We start from the raw sequence: 15,407 nt of genomic DNA, 5'->3' as shown, positions 1-15,407 counted from the left end.
CACCACACTAGTTGGTCAATCCACCCCCACACGCCGCCATCACGCCGCGCGCAATCTGTGGTCGCGAACGATTTCACTTTTGATTTCGAGGTCTGCCGCCACGCTCACCGCCGCCTTTCTTCACTCGTCCGTGGTCGGTCCGACGGCGTCACACTCCCACCTTCACCGCCATATCAGCCACCCGAGCCGCCGCCCGCAACACATCGGAGCTGATGATCCAATCAATGTATTGGCCAAGGCATTTTCGCTCGCAGTCGCGCAGCAGTTAAACAAACCAGACTTGAACAAATGACGCGGCGCCCGCACGGACCAAGCACACCAGTCCCTCACGCGGCGGAGAGTTCATGCAGGGCCGCGCAGGTGGCCATCGCACGCAATAACACAAACTGAGGCGATGCACGGCGCGCCGCCGCCGCTCTCCAGGCTACACACAGCGGCCGCGGCGCGTGCACAAAATACCAATGGCAACGGCCTATTCTACGCACTACGGTCAACGGAATGGCGGACTAGCCCGGTGGCGGCCGCGGGCGGTCGGGGGATGAGAGCGATGGCTATGTGCACGTGCTCGGCAGGGCGCCGTGTCGCCGCCGGCGGGCCGGCCTCACATCATCTCGCCGTCGTCTTCGTCGTCGCAGTGGCGGCAGAGGAAGGTGTCGTCCTCGAAGTTGCGCGGCCGCTTGTTGGGCGGAATGCACATGAGGTGGTGCCACCGGTCGCACTTGTCGCAGCCGATCCACGTCTGGCCGGGGCCCGACTCGTCCCACGACTGCAGGCAGATCTCGCACACGGTGCCTGCGAACCAACAGATACAGAGCGGTGGGTCAGATTACGGAATACGGTACAATGAGATATAGACATACCAGAATGGTCTATTTGGGCGGAAGGCGATATCTGAGCGCCTAATTATGCCTCGTTCCACTTTGATGAAATGCTGTTTATAAATGTCATGGATCACCGTGGCATCAGGGCACCAATCGGGGCAAAACAGTTTCATTTGAAATGAACAAACATGACAGCTTGTCGTAATTTTGCTATAACTGCTAGAAACAGTCGCTGTAAGTTTGACTTACCGCCCATGCCGGCCGTGTTGGCAGCCGCGGCGGCGGCGGCCGCTGCCGCTGCTGCCGCCGCCGCCACCGCCGCCGCCTGGCTCTGGCGGCCGCGCTGGCCCTTCTTCTTGCCCGGCTTGGACTGCCGCGGCTGTCTGGGCGTGGTGGGCGCGCGGCGCTGCGACGTCGAGGTAGACGCGAACGCCAGCGGCTCGAGCTTCATGGGTCGCGGGCAGTGAAGCGCGCAGCCCTGGCACTGCGGCATCAGTGTCTCCCGGTACCGATTGTACGTCTTCTCCGGGTCGGAGGGTTTGATCATCACAGGCCGCGTGTAGGGCCGCGGTGTGACCGGCGGCGAGAACGGCAGGATGCCCATTGTGCGGAACGAGGTGCGCAGGTTGGTGGACGTCATGGCGCGCGGGTACGCCTCCGTGACAATCTTGGCGATGTTTCCGCGACACACCATGTGAGCGCCGTACTTCTTCATGTAGGCGGTCCACGCCTCGGGCCAGGAGCCCTTCAGACTGTCGGAGGAGGGAAGGAGGCATTAGCAAGACGGCACGGGTGGGGCTACCAGGGGCGCAGAACACCACAGTCAGTGGAGAGTTCAACTCATGGACGCCTACCAGCCCGGCGGGCGAGGCGACTCGGTATTAGCATGGTTCGGTCATCATGTAAGCGTGATACGGTTATTTAACGTCTCATAACCACGCTGCGTGGGAAAACACGAGCAGCAGCAGTCATGCGGTGGAAGGGGCGACGGTCGTTCCCCGGTTAACCGTGAGCCGGTCCCATGAATTATCCAGACAGCAATGAATGGTGAGTCATCACCAAGTCACAGATCCGTTCACGATAAAACAGTTCGGGACATGAACACTCCTTCAAAACAACTACCGTGTCGATATAACACTGCCACGGAAAAAAATATGCATAATGATACCTGATAACAAGTTATGATCAGGCGGCTACTTGACACCTTAGATCCGTGCGTGATATTCATGTTTACGTGTCAGCTTTATTCAGTCTTGTGTGGAAAGCATAAGAAGTCGCTCAAATAATCACCAAAAGAGCGTTTTTGCAGAAAAGAGGCAGTTCTCTCCCAAATACACAATCTCCTCCAAGCAGCTTACACATTCCACTCATCATCCACCCCGGTCCATTCTGACCATCCATCCATCCATTCAACCAGACACTACTAACCTGATGAAGTAATTCATGTCGGAGCTCATCTGGGAGTTGGTGGCGTACGGCGGCATCACGAACAGCACGATGCCCATCTGACGCGCCACGTGGATGATCTGAGAGAAGATGTGCGGCGACTGGCCGTTGTAGAGCAGCAGCACCGGCCGCTCCACAGGGAAGTAGGTGTCGGCGTGGTACAGAAACTTCACCATCGTGTCCGAGTTCATCAGACCGTTCGGAGATACCTGGTGGTGGGCACGGGAAAACATCAGTCAGTGAGGTACTAATATTAAACTGTCGGACTGGGGTGCCCGGTATTATCGGCGAGGCCGTGTGCCTTCCCTCTTTTCTAATGATTACACCAACCATGCCAAGAATGTCGGAAGCAGGCGCAGCTGGTGAGGCAGCATCATAATTAATACTACGTCGATCATCCAGTCGGCAACTACTATTCTTATTTTGACGTCAACGTTAATACCGTAAGGCTGATCGTTCCGTGTTTACAATGGATTACACAATGACGGTAGGTATCGAATCGAAATGACGCAGGCCAAACACAAGCCGGCTTGTTTCGACACACAAAAACCTAATTCAAGGCCAAAAGCCCTTTCAAGAACGCATATTTCCAACCAATCCAAAACAACAGACAAAAAAGTCACCGACGAATTCCCCCTCCCCTCCCGCCCCGCGACAACCACCTCCCCGGTACGTACCGCGCAGCCGGTGCCCGGGTACGCGCCGTCCAGCAGCTCGTTCTTCTTCTTGAAGCCCTTGTAGACGATGAAGGGCGGCAGGGGGTTGCCGTGCGCCGATCCGCATCCGACCACCGTGGTCATCTCGCGGTCCTCGTCCTCGTCCTCGTCCAGTGACATCTTGGCCGCCGGCGGGAACAGCACCTCGCCCTGGGTTGAGTCGCCGTGACCGATCACAGACTCCTCCATCAGGAAAATGTGGTCCGGCTTGTCCTGAAGCAGGCAGACCAGGGAACAGTCAGACATGGGCGAGAACGAACGTAGAATGGCGTTTGAAAGAGTAAATCGCAACGTTTTGAAGTGTCGACGTAGGACTGGTAGCGTTGTTGACGAGGTCGTGACATTAAGTGCTTTTATTGAGAGCGAAGCGAGAAAAGTTTGCCAATCAGAATATTCGCTGCCAGCGCTAAAGAATCGGTCTGATCTGCTGCTGATTTTCGGTGAAACTGCAGCTGTGCCATTGACGGCATATTCGGGGCCGGCGAATGTACCGTGCAGCCGCTAACATACGGGTGCCCGTTATCAGGGCGTAGCACTAGCACGTGCTATCCAAGTGCTCTGTTGAGCGGCTGATAAGCCATGACAACGAACGCGTGTGAGCGATTTAGTGCACACTAAACCTTTTAAATGAAATTCCAAGCTGAGGCGACTGGCGAAAACATTGATCCGTTCTTAAAACCGCTAATATGTGCGCTGTGCGTGACGTACCTTTATGTCATTGTCGTCGAGCAGTTCCTCCAATCGGTAGTAATAGTTTGCCATTGCCTCGTTCCTGCCTAAGATCTTTCCGGTTGTGGGCACCACCTGCAAGACAGAATCACAAAAATACCTAGCTTAGCAATAACGGCAGCATACAAAACAACGAAAGCACACAAACGGCTTAGCAACAACAGCAGTCCGTCGGCAAATGTTCGAAGCAACAACCAGTTTGCAGCTATAGGTACGTAAATCGGGGCTTGCTGTGTAAATTTACCGGGAAAATGTCGACCACATCACCAATAGCGACGGGCGTTTGGAGTCCACACAACTCCCTTCGGATCAATGACACCAGTACAGGGGTTCAGCGAACACAATCGACTGTTCCCGGACCCCTTCCAATTTCCAAACCCGCCACACCTCACATTCACCTATTAGTAAAGTAATCTTGGCATTCACCGTCCTCACCTTGCGTTTTCGGACGGTCAGCTCGGGACAGCGGGTCATGAAGCGTTTCAGGTAGCTGCGGTGCGGCAGGTCGTCCTTGAAGGCCGACTCCTCCGGGTAGAGGTACTGCTGCACCTCTGCGATCAGCTCGAGGAACTCCTTGGTACTGTAGCTGTGGCCCAGGTCGGACATGTCGGCCGCGTGCTTCATCACGCTCTGCTCGACATCGGCGGGCAGCGCCGGCGCTCGGCCCGGACGGTTCACCTTCACCTGGGGGCGACGCCACGGCACACAGCGGGTCAGCGGCAGCGCAGCGGAGGCAGTGCACAAGGACAGCAGCTATCTATACAACTCGACCTACATACGCTTGTTTTCACTGGATTCCGCTCACAGCCAAGCTAAGGGAACATTCTGGTCGATCTATTAGCTAACGCATAATGATATTGGCGAATCCGCCGTCAGCAGACATTTACCGGCTCTGAATGCATATACTGCTGCTAGCAACGGATTTATCGAATGTCTGTCTACCAGCAATAGATACCAATTCGATATATGCTGCTGGAAGTTCAGTGCGTCAATAATCGCCAGCAGTATTAACCAAAATCTGTCGTTGATAGATACGATGTTCTGTAAACCCACTGCCAGTAGCAGAAGTTTCAGCGCAGGGCAGCATCAGATTCGCAAACCTGCTGCTGGGTGTCCCCAGTGTGCCAATGCCCAATAAATATCTACAGTAGGTATCGAATATCGATCCGACTTTGTTGCTGGTAGTTAGACACTTGGCGGATCCGTTGACTAACGGCAGCAGATTCAGGGCTCGTACGGGTTAAAGGAAGCTTGGAACGAAAACGAAATGCTTTGAAGTTTGAACGTTGAAAGAAAATGCTTAAACACTTGAAATATGCTGTGCAATACTTATCGCTTATCGTCAGTGAACAGTAACTTAAGATCAATTTTATCTCGGTTAACAACTAGCGATCGGCGGGAAATTCAGGCAGCGTGTCAAAGAAGCGGGCCCGCCCCCACCCACCGTATACTAGTGTCAGGACCCGTCCCCTAACCTCGGGGTCTTTCAGATGTCGCCGCACCGTCGACTCGGGCAGGTTGAAGAGGCGCGACGCGCGCCGGCACGGGATCTCGTCCACCTCGACGGCCTGGATGGCCATCTTGAGTCGCTCGATGCGGTCCCAGCTCTCCTCCTCGCCGACCACGTCCTCCTGCTGCAGCTGCAGCGTCTCGTCGGTGAACTCGATGCCGCCCGACTCCATGCCGGCGTGGTCCTCCATGGCGTGTCCGACCATGGTGTGGCCGACCATCGTGTGGTCCACCATGCTCGAGTGGTCCACCATCACAGTCTCGTCCATCATGGCGCCATCTGGCGGACAGCAGTCGATAAGGCCCGAGCTGGGACGAGCTATGCGGGAAATACAACGGTGGCGTTACAAACTGGCACAGAGTGACCATGATACATTCAGATCATTAATTCATCAGTTAATTCAGTTCAGAAATGAGTGACACTTTCAATGGTGTTACAGACAGATTTGAATGAGTTTGAATATGCAGCCAGACCTCTGTGGAATGAAATGACACAAAACATACAATTCTGTAGGTTGCAGCTTATTCTATTCTGATGCACCATGTTCCTTGCTAGCCAATACAGTTCAAGTATTAGAAGGAAAATGTTACCTTACAAAAACAGCACTGTAATAAATATATTATCACAGCTGCTATGAATGGCATTTTGGTGGAAAACTCATTTCACAATAAACCAACATAAATGTGGTGTTCATTAAGAACATTTTCTCTGCATATGATTGTTTCTCTTTTTTCCTCATTTCAGACTAAACTATGTACAGTGTTCTAGCTTTATCATGGCAATGGGACTAGGCAATATGAGTTGCATGACAAACAATGACAACTTTTACAAGGTTGCTTTCCTACATCTACGATAAGCAGTGCTTTCCTTCTCAGTTCTACCCAACCAGAGCATGTTGATACAGTGGCTACCTTGCATGAAATTAGGCACCCTTGCATGAAATTAGGCACCTTCTTCGAGTATTTTGAGTAGGTAGGAACCTACTGCTAACCAGTGTGCTAGGAGGGAAGAATAAGGTGTACAATGACAACCACTTAGGTACTATTCAGTTTCTTTTTCTTTTTGCTAACTGAAGCTTAACTTTCCATTTCTTTCATAAAATGAAAATTAATTTTTTACTTATTTTGAAAGTTAGCTCCTTTGCCATATGCTAGGAATGAGGTACCTACTTTCCATAATCATTCTGCTTCTCATGCTTCAATTCATGCTTATTGCTTAGTGTGTTCAGCTCCCTGATATGTAAGTACCTACCTAGTTGATAGGAACCTTGGTATCAGTGAAAACTGAAGCTGAGGTCCAGATGACTTTTCAAGGATAACTTTTGTTCCTTATGATTTTTAAATGCCTCAAAGCTACAAATGCTACTTTATGGTGCAGCAAATATACCTAATGATAATACATTGAGGTTTCACCTGACCCAACCTATTCTGACTTGAACCAGCCAGGACATCTGCAAGAGGTACCTAGGCATTAGGTGTTGGCAGGTATTACAGGCAAGTTTAGGTTAGGAAAGCTTAGATTACCTTTGGTTGGGTTAGGCTTAGATTAGGCTAGATAGGTCAGATACAGTATGGTGAGGTGACACCACCTCAATTATCATACGATTTGCTACACTAATAGGCATCATTTTCTAGATATGACAAAAATAAACAGAGGAACAACATATTGCCCTCTTTGATATTGCTGTTTCATTTATCAATAGGTAACTACCCCTTTCAGCAAAATAAGGGCATTTTAAAGGTTGGCAATAACGATACAAATATTCAAATACATTGTCCACACTTTATTAATAATTCCATCTCAATCCACAATAAGTAAACCCTTGTATAATGGTAAAACTGACCTTACAATGCTGAATTAACCACTTTTTTGTTATTTCTGGTAAAAACTTTAAACCCAACCACTCGGTTCAGATCAATTCCTGATCCACAACGCCAGTAGGTATATAGCTACTGATCAAAATCACAAGTGATGGTGAGAACCATATACCTGTTCCAGCATCTTTCTATGCTCTGAACAATATTTAGACTTCATTTTCATTACTCAGACATAACATCCACCTAAGCTGGCAATCCAAAACACCTATTATTCCTTTCGTGTTGTTGTTATAAAATGGTATCGCCGCAACAGCGCAATAATCCAAACGCAGAAATTTTAAAAATCGTCCCGGCACGAATTACTGCGTCATTATCGTAGTATGGTTTGCGGCATTCAAATTACATGCATAGTAATGCATAAAAGGTATGCCTTTATGACGATGGATTGAAGAAGATGGAATTATTACTCACCGAAACCGGACATTTACCAATACTTGATTAAATTATATTCTGAAACCTCTCCTCCACGCACAACCAAGATGTCTGCGTCATGTACGCCGTTTGCGCCAAGTACGAGGAGTGGCGTTCGAATAATAATTTAGAAAATACTTTATAAGGTTAAAGGCGCAGTTTGCCTTATTTTGACATATCAAAAATATTTATTATTTTCAAAAAATACAATATATTGATTGAATCATCCATACTTTGGTCGAAACACTTCAAAATTTGACAAAGTAGAAACTACATTTGGTGTTCATCCGCCACTTGTGTACTCTGCTAGGCAGGCCCATGTCGTCCCCTATCTCCCTGTGTGTCCAAGTGCACAGATGACGTCACACGAAGGGGCGGAGTCGGGGGCGGAGCCTGGCGCAACGGCCGCCATATTTGAATTTGTTTTATTAGAATGTATGCTATATTTTGGGTTTCAGTCAATTGTTATCGATAGTTTTATGAACGGGTAGCTGTAATATAAGTGATTTATCAAGAAAAAATGCATATTCTGCTTGCAATTTCGATTTAAGTACTACCCGCATCTAGATTCGAACGCACGATCTTCGGATTACGGCGCAAGCATCCTAACCACTACACTACCGCGGCGGCGTGGCGGCCGGCGGAAGGGAGGCTGCGGAGGCATGGTGGCTTTTTTACGCATTTTTGGAAAAACTAATAGGTTTAGTGAAAAAAGCTTCTTAGATAATTCGAAGAAAAATGTCTCGGCTTTCCGACGATGCACTTAGTTTTGTGCTAGCTATAGCAGAGTTTGTTCTACAGCGCTTCAAAAACCGCCCATTTGCATAGGACTCAAACGGGGCTTCAAGACTTGCCCCCAGATGACGTCACGAGCTGACGTCACGATCAGGTAGAATCGCCGGACGGTCCTACCTGGTATATAGGGCCTTGCTCTGCTATGATTGGAAGACAAGGCAGAAGCGGCGCAGTACGCGCAGTATGTTTACGATGATAATTCCCGCCAAATTTGAGATAAATATTTGTAAATATTTGTCTAAAATATGAGATAAATTTGCTTGTATTTTTAGGTAGATTTACGTTCGATATGGATTATGGATGGCATTGAGGTTTATGAAGACTTGATGTACTAGCGCTATCTGTCGGTAGGCAATGGGCACTTATGTTTTGTAGATGACGGTAGTATATAAAGGATTGGATGGGATTCGCGGACTAAAGTACGTATCGCAAAATTACGTAGGACAAAAGTACGCACGCAAATGTACGTACGCAAAAGTACGTAAGCGATAAAGCACGTAGGACAAAAGTACGTACGTACGCAAATGTTCATACGCAAAAGTACGAACGCAAAAGTACGTACAGTACCTACCTTGAGTACCTAGGTATAAAGCGTATAAAGCACGTAGGACAAAAGTACCTTGCTGCTACAACTTTATCTATTCTATTGACGTCTTCTTTTTTTATCACTCCGCATTAAAAAAAAAGCCAATCAAAGCCATCCGTTGAGATTGGTAAAACCGCACATTACTTTAGCGGTGGGGTGGGCTGCGCCTACAATATAAGGTGCGTAGGACAAAAGTACTACGCAAATGCTTGTGCGCAAAAGTAGGTAGGTAGTAGGTACATACGTATGCAAAATGTCGCATTGTATAAAGTACGCAGGACAAAAGTACGTACGCAATTGTTCGTACGTAATAGTTCGCATGCAAGTTTCGTTTCTCTATCTCTTCGCATTGCGACAATATAGGCGGATTGCCCCCCCCCCCTCCTCCTCCTCCGCCAGGCCAGGTCGGGTCAGGTCAGGTCAACCAGTCGAGGTTCTGCGGAGTATTTGTAGTAGGTGTCACCGCCTCTGACAGCTTCGGAACATGTTACGAACACGAAGGCACCAAAACTACTTTGTAAATGATCATATGGCTGCTAAATTCGAATTCAGCTCCAAAAACTAGCCAATCTAAGAAAGCAGCTCAGCAAATCACATGTTTGAACGCTTGAAACCACGAAAAGACTGCAAACGCGCGGCTAATGCGAGGCGACATACGCCGAATCGCGATTCCGGTCAAACATGGTCTCGGAAAAGAGGTCACAGGTCAAAGGTCATTTGGGTCAGGGTCATACCATTTTCAGGGTGGGTGTAAAATTGATTAACGCGAGGGTGCTGGAAGTTTCTTCGCGATCGGCCGCTTTTTACGCGAGTTATTCGCGAAAAACCGAGGGGGGGTCCATTCGACCCCCCCCCCATACGGGCGAGGGTTTTAATACCGTAGGTATTCGTGCACTTGCGACGCGAACTTTTATCCTTGACGTTTTTTTTTTTGTTGTCCATACTTACTTTATACCGTACGTACCTTAGCGATACCTACCTACTTTTGTCCTTGACTTACGTTTATCCTTGAAGTACTTTTGTCCATACTTAGTTTATAATATCCGTACTATTGCGATACGTGTTTTCGTCCTTGACGTAGTTTTGCCCGACGTACTTTGCACTCTACGTACTTCTGCGATACATACTTTTGTTCTTGACGTACTTTTGTCCACACGTACTTTATACTGTAGGTACCTACGTACTTCTGCGATACGTACTTTTGTCCGACGTACTCAGTCCATCCGTACTTTATACTGAACGTACTTTTACGATACATTCTTTTGTCCTTGACGTAGGTACTTTTGTCCATGCGTACTTTACACTGTACGAACATTTGCGATGCTTTTTTTTTGTCCTACGTACTTTTGCTTACGTACTTCTGTCCTACGTAAGTACCTACCTATGCGATACGTACTTTTGTCTGTAACCCGATTGGATGTTTCTACTGTCGCGACAAGTATCTCAACTGTTGCTGTGGGTGATAATCGTAAATCGATGGTACCTATTCATCTTTTGGAAATTGGAATCTTGGATATTTGCATTGCCTTGGGTGGTATCTACCTAGCGTTGGGTGGCATAGTACCTAGGCTGACCAAAGTATGGCTGACCTTTTGACGATGTTTTTATCCCGTTTTCTCCTGCCAGTTTTTCTGTAGGGAGGTAGGTCGCAAATCGGAAAGGGTCGCTAATTAGGCACCTTACCCTACAGGTATTGTATGCGAACAAAGTTCAAATCGCAAATGTTCGCATGACATCCCAAATAAATGACATAACCCAGTCGTCAGAAAATTTATATTAAACCACGAGTAGGTAGAACAAATCTTTTAAACGTCGAGCCGATAGACGAGACGTTTAAAGGTAGACTGTCACCTTTTTTTCACTTACCGGTTTTCGTAAGAGGTGCCCGCCCTCACCACAGATGTCCAGTCCATTTTCCGTTATCCTCACCCTGTAACGCGCAATCGCCTCCCAAAGTTCCATTTGATGCCATCTTTTTCGCCGGTGAAAATGCTCATCACTACGATAGCATGTATGACACTTTTCATTACATTTTGGCATCATAGAGATTCATTGTTATTTTTCTTGAATGTTGTGACAAATTTCGTAATACCAATATTAATTTCAACAGCAAAGACGTACATTTAGCAAATTAATGTTGAAGGTTTCCTAGTATACTAGCATGAAGAAAGGCCGATCTCTTAGCATTGTGAAGGATTTCAGGGAAAGGAAAAACTTTGTCGATTTTAATTAAGAGCATTTTATACAAATTTTAAGGAAAAACTCGTCAAAAGGGTTTTATTTGTCTTTTCTTATTCACACATATTCAATTCAAAGGCGATAAATTGTTAATTAGCAAATTTGTGGTAGAAGACAATGCTTTTTTTTACTTGAAGGGAAGTGGTAAAGGGAAGACCTGAGGTCCGATCTCTTCAACACTAGTGAAGGGAGCAGACCCTATGACAAAGGTAAGTGGTAAAGGATTTTTGGTTTGCTACCATGTTCTGCATGTTTCCACCTCTGTTTCAAACACGACGCGATAAAATTGAAGACTTTTTCGGGGCACGTGTCAAATGTATTGCTAATTCATAGGCGATGCAAGGCTATAGAACTCCAGGTAAGGACACCAGCCGTTTGACCTTGAACGCTGCCGGCCGGCCGATGACGTCATTGGAGGCAAGCCGGCTCGGCGGACACACAGGGCGAATGCATAACGGAGGGGCGTTGGAACGTTGCGGGAGCCAGGGAGATATTTTAAAGTGGTTGCATACCACCATTGTTTGTTGATTGATCTACAGACTGCATCCTTTTAAACCTCGATGCATCCTAGGCCTGGATGGTGCGTACATTCGTGGAACGATCACCCCGTCCGACGTCCGTGGTCGAAGCTGTCATAGTATTTAAGACACTAAGACGGGTGCAATAACGGCGATCCGATCCGGCGTCTCTGGCGAATTTAGAGGGGTCGTAAGGACCCAGGCCGAATCTGACCGTCTATTTTTAGGGAAACGGGGTGGGTGAATTGACAACCGATGGCTTAACCCTATTAGTGGCAGGCTCCTGGCTACCCCTATTAGTGGCAGGGGGGGGGGGGCTGTTTACGACCCCCCCTTGATATCTCGAGATCTAACGGGCCGATTTTCAAAATTCAAACGGCATTCGACTTCGCTCAACGTGATCTACATTTCTAAAAAAAAAATTAAGAAAATGTCAAAAGGGGGGTTGAGGGGGGTAAAAACGGGCAAATTGCAGATACATTTTAGACTGCTTATCACGGCCAGGTTTCTGAACCAATCTTAACGCAACTTTTGCCGATCGATAAAGAATGAACCAGGAATTCACATGGATCCTAAAAATATGCATTTTCAAAAATCATAGGCGGATACAGATCATTGAGATTGGGGGTACACAAAAAGTATAGCAAATAAGGTTTTTGTTGGTACTGTTTCTAAAAAGGGTGGTAATGGTCTTGTTATGTTACAATTTTCTTATGAGAGAACGACTACAATTGTATTGGTCATGCATAGGCGGTGTGAGGGCACCTATGTTGGGAGGTAAAACATAACCCCCTTTTTGGACGCCTGGATCCGCCTATTATAGCAAAAACGTGTCAAAAGAGGATGCACAATAACTTTGTATATGTTATCACATGATAAAACTGGTGCATACAGTTATAATACCTACATCAGCATCGTGATCATCGCCCAAATGACTCGCTTCACGAATAGGACCCCCCAATTCCCAGTGCTCTGGAGCCGCCCTTGGTAAAGTTATGAACTTGAAATTTTCAGGGAATGTGCCCAATTTAGTTTTAGGAAAAGTCAGAAAATTTCAGCATCGTAGCTTCAGCGGTTTCGGAGATATTCCCGAAAAACCTGAGGGGTGGATGAAAACAACCCCCCCCCCCTGCCACTAATAGGGTTAAGAGATGATGAGAAGGGATCCCGTCGTCGATTGTTGTTTGACAGACAACACATGTTGTACTGGGCGTATGACCATCAGAGGTAATGCCTGAACGTAGGCAAGCATAATTGGTCTGTCATATTGTTAAGGTAATACATAATTGTTTATCATATTGTCATATTGTGTCATATTGATTTTTCTACCTACGAGCGGTTTATTGATTTTATCCCGTACCTACCGCCGATATGTGTCGGGCGCTTAAAGGTAAAAATACATTTCATATAAAAAAATAAGACAAAATTCAGACTAGACGAAATGTCTACTAGACGTTTAACAGTTTGTTAATCGTCTAGACGTTTAACAAATCAGTTAGGCGACATGTGATAATTTTCTCTCTTTGCACGTGAATATACCTATATTATAACCGCGAGTAGGTAGAGCAAATATTTTACAAGTCGAGCCGATAGGCGAGACGTTTAAAAGATTTTTTCTAGGCTACGAGAGGTCTAATAGCTTTATACCGTACCACCTATATCTTTTGGCCACTTAATTAAAGGCAAAAAATGAATTTTATATAAAAAATACGACACATTTCAGACTACACGAAATGACAAATGTCTACTAGACGTTTAACAGTTTGTTAATCGTCTAGACGTTTAACAAATCAGTTAGACATCTGATGATTTATCCCTTTGCAGAAGCAATTGTAAACACTTTCTACGGTGCGGGATATAAAGCAATTGTAAACACCATGTCTACGGTGCGGGATAATGTGCTTCATAGGGCAAAAGCTTGGGCAAAGGTGCTTATCGCAGGTGTTCGTTGGGACACAAGTACGACTAGGCTAGTTAAGGTTTTGTTTGATTACACGGCCGTTAGTTTCGGTCCAAGGCACGGCCAATTCAATTTTCGGGGCTGAGGCGTTATGCTAAGTTGATAGGCTCAGATTAGGTCAGCTCAGGTCCTAGGCGCTAGGGAATGACGGCCGTCGTCGGCCGAAGCCCGAAACCACGAACCTTTAAGGCTTTAAGTCCTTGCTTGTACTGGCATAATGATATGGTGGAGGTGGGGCCGACCGCCGAGCGCACTTATCTATCGGTGGGCAGCCGTTTCCGCTATGATTTGTCGCGAAATTGTAGTTTACTGTAACTGCACACGTGCAAGTGTCATTGCCGGTCGCCGGACTGATTGCATACAAATTCGGTGCACTGATGTGATCTGGATAGAACGGTGACCACGAATGAAGAGCGCTTGCTTTTTAGCGTTCTTTTGAGGATCGCATCAACATATTCTGGAAGAAGACGATGCGGGCTCTAAGCTTGTTTTCCTTTTTACATCCTTTCCCCAAAACTGCTCATCGTCTAAGTGCCGAGCCTCTAGGATAACTGCTAAGCCTCTAGGATAGAAATACCCGAGGCTAACCTTGGAAATATCGAATGCCTACCCTACGGTTTCTAGATGATCATGATTTTCCCCCATTTTCCTAAAAAAAATATGATATCTAATCTTAAAGTTATTAAAATTGAAAAATGCAATCAATATGGAAAGCAAAGCATCACAGATGGGCCATTTTTATTCTTAAATCGCTTGGAAGAACCGTCAATGACACAAAGTGCTTCGTATGATAGAATTTGGCTACGGCGACTTAACAGGAACTTCAGTAAAGCTCAGAATGGCGTCTCGTCTACGATTTCGACGCACTTCTTTTGCCATGGAAGGCGCTGTTGTTATTGAAAACTGCCCTTGCAAATCGGGCGACGAGCCACCCTGGAGCAAGCCCTGGAGATAAAAATAGAATTGCATGAGGAGCTTCGCCAAAGATCGATTCGCTCTCGCTGCTGAGGCTGAGCGGTGGTAGTGGATGGTTGAAATGCAACTCATTGAAGAGGCGAGCCTGAGCCTAGCTGCTGCTTTGGCTGCCCGGTGTTGAACTGTGGTCCTTGAAGTCTTCCTGCTCTTTCTGCAATGGTAAGTGCTTTGAAATCATTTTGTCCTCTTTCCATGTTTATTTTTGCCTTAGATTTCGTACATTTTTTTTCATCCAGAGCATCAGCCATTCACTCAGACTGTCATTGTATACGTCACGTCATGCATTTCTATATCAGTCGGGGAAACTATGGCAAAATCTGCTATTTTTAGCAGTCTGCTATTTTTGACAGAAATCTGCCAAAAATGGGTACGCATGTGATGTCATCGTACCCAAATATAGCAGATTTGGGTACGGCCCCATACAAAAGCAGATCTACACCCTAATTGAAGCAAATGCGCATCAAATGCCTGGCAGATTCATGATGAGAATAGTGCTGAGAGTGATCTCTGCTATTTTTGTTCAGATCTGACTATTTTCAGATTCATTATTTGAAAATAGTCGGATCTGAACAAAAATATCAGAGGCCATTCTCAGCACTATTCTAATCATGAATCTGCCAGGCATTTGATGCGCATTTGCTTCAGTTAGGGTGCAGATCTGCTTTTGTATGGGGCGGTACCCAAATCTGCTATGTTTGGGTATGTTTGGAAAGTGGATACCCAGGATTTGAAACAGGTATTACATCAGCATCCTTATGTCACTGGTCTGGTAGTGGTAGGTATACCTACATTAAACCATCTTGATCAAATAGGTACCACTATTTG

General features: G+C 46.7%; 1 protein-coding gene across 8 annotated transcripts; it reads right to left on the bottom strand.

The window, feature by feature from the left end:
- Positions 1–210: 210 nt before the first annotated feature.
- Positions 211–7,819, bottom strand: LOC122377916. 8 transcript variants are annotated; one of them, XM_043358512.1, is made up of 8 exons: positions 7,511–7,819; positions 5,188–5,501; positions 4,148–4,396; positions 3,692–3,787; positions 2,945–3,196; positions 2,250–2,476; positions 1,071–1,573; positions 211–792 (listed from the first exon to the last, which is right to left on the bottom strand). In XM_043358512.1, exons 1-8 carry the CDS (start codon positions 7,521–7,523, stop codon positions 602–604), a joined length of 1,845 nt encoding a protein of 614 aa, XP_043214447.1. In that variant the 5' UTR covers positions 7,524–7,819; the 3' UTR covers positions 211–601. The 8 variants fall into 8 exon arrangements, with proteins under 8 accessions (XP_043214447.1, XP_043214445.1, XP_043214450.1 ...); XM_043358510.1 differs by having other exon boundaries at positions 5,188–5,540; positions 7,511–7,808; XM_043358515.1 differs by having other exon boundaries at positions 5,215–5,501; positions 7,511–7,765.
- Between the last annotated feature and the right edge of the window lie 7,588 nt (positions 7,820–15,407).

Source organism: Amphibalanus amphitrite, unplaced genomic scaffold, assembly GCF_019059575.1.
Source record: "Amphibalanus amphitrite isolate SeventyFive unplaced genomic scaffold, NRLGWU_Aamphi_draft 000052F_arrow, whole genome shotgun sequence".
NCBI classification, from domain to species: domain Eukaryota; kingdom Metazoa; phylum Arthropoda; class Thecostraca; order Balanomorpha; family Balanidae; genus Amphibalanus; species Amphibalanus amphitrite.
The sequence above is the reverse complement of the archived record's forward strand: the minus strand, read 5'-3'. Positions and strand labels throughout refer to the sequence as shown.

Excerpts from the sequence above, each read along its gene's own strand:
- LOC122377916 (XM_043358510.1), bottom strand. Across the intron at positions 4,397-5,187 it reads GACATCTGAAAGACCCCGAG|GTGAAGGTGAACCGTCCGGG; the intron begins GTTAGGGGACGG and ends CGTCGCCCCCAG. Across the intron at positions 793-1,070 it reads CAACACGGCCGGCATGGGCG|GCACCGTGTGCGAGATCTGC; the intron begins GTAAGTCAAACT and ends GTTGGTTCGCAG.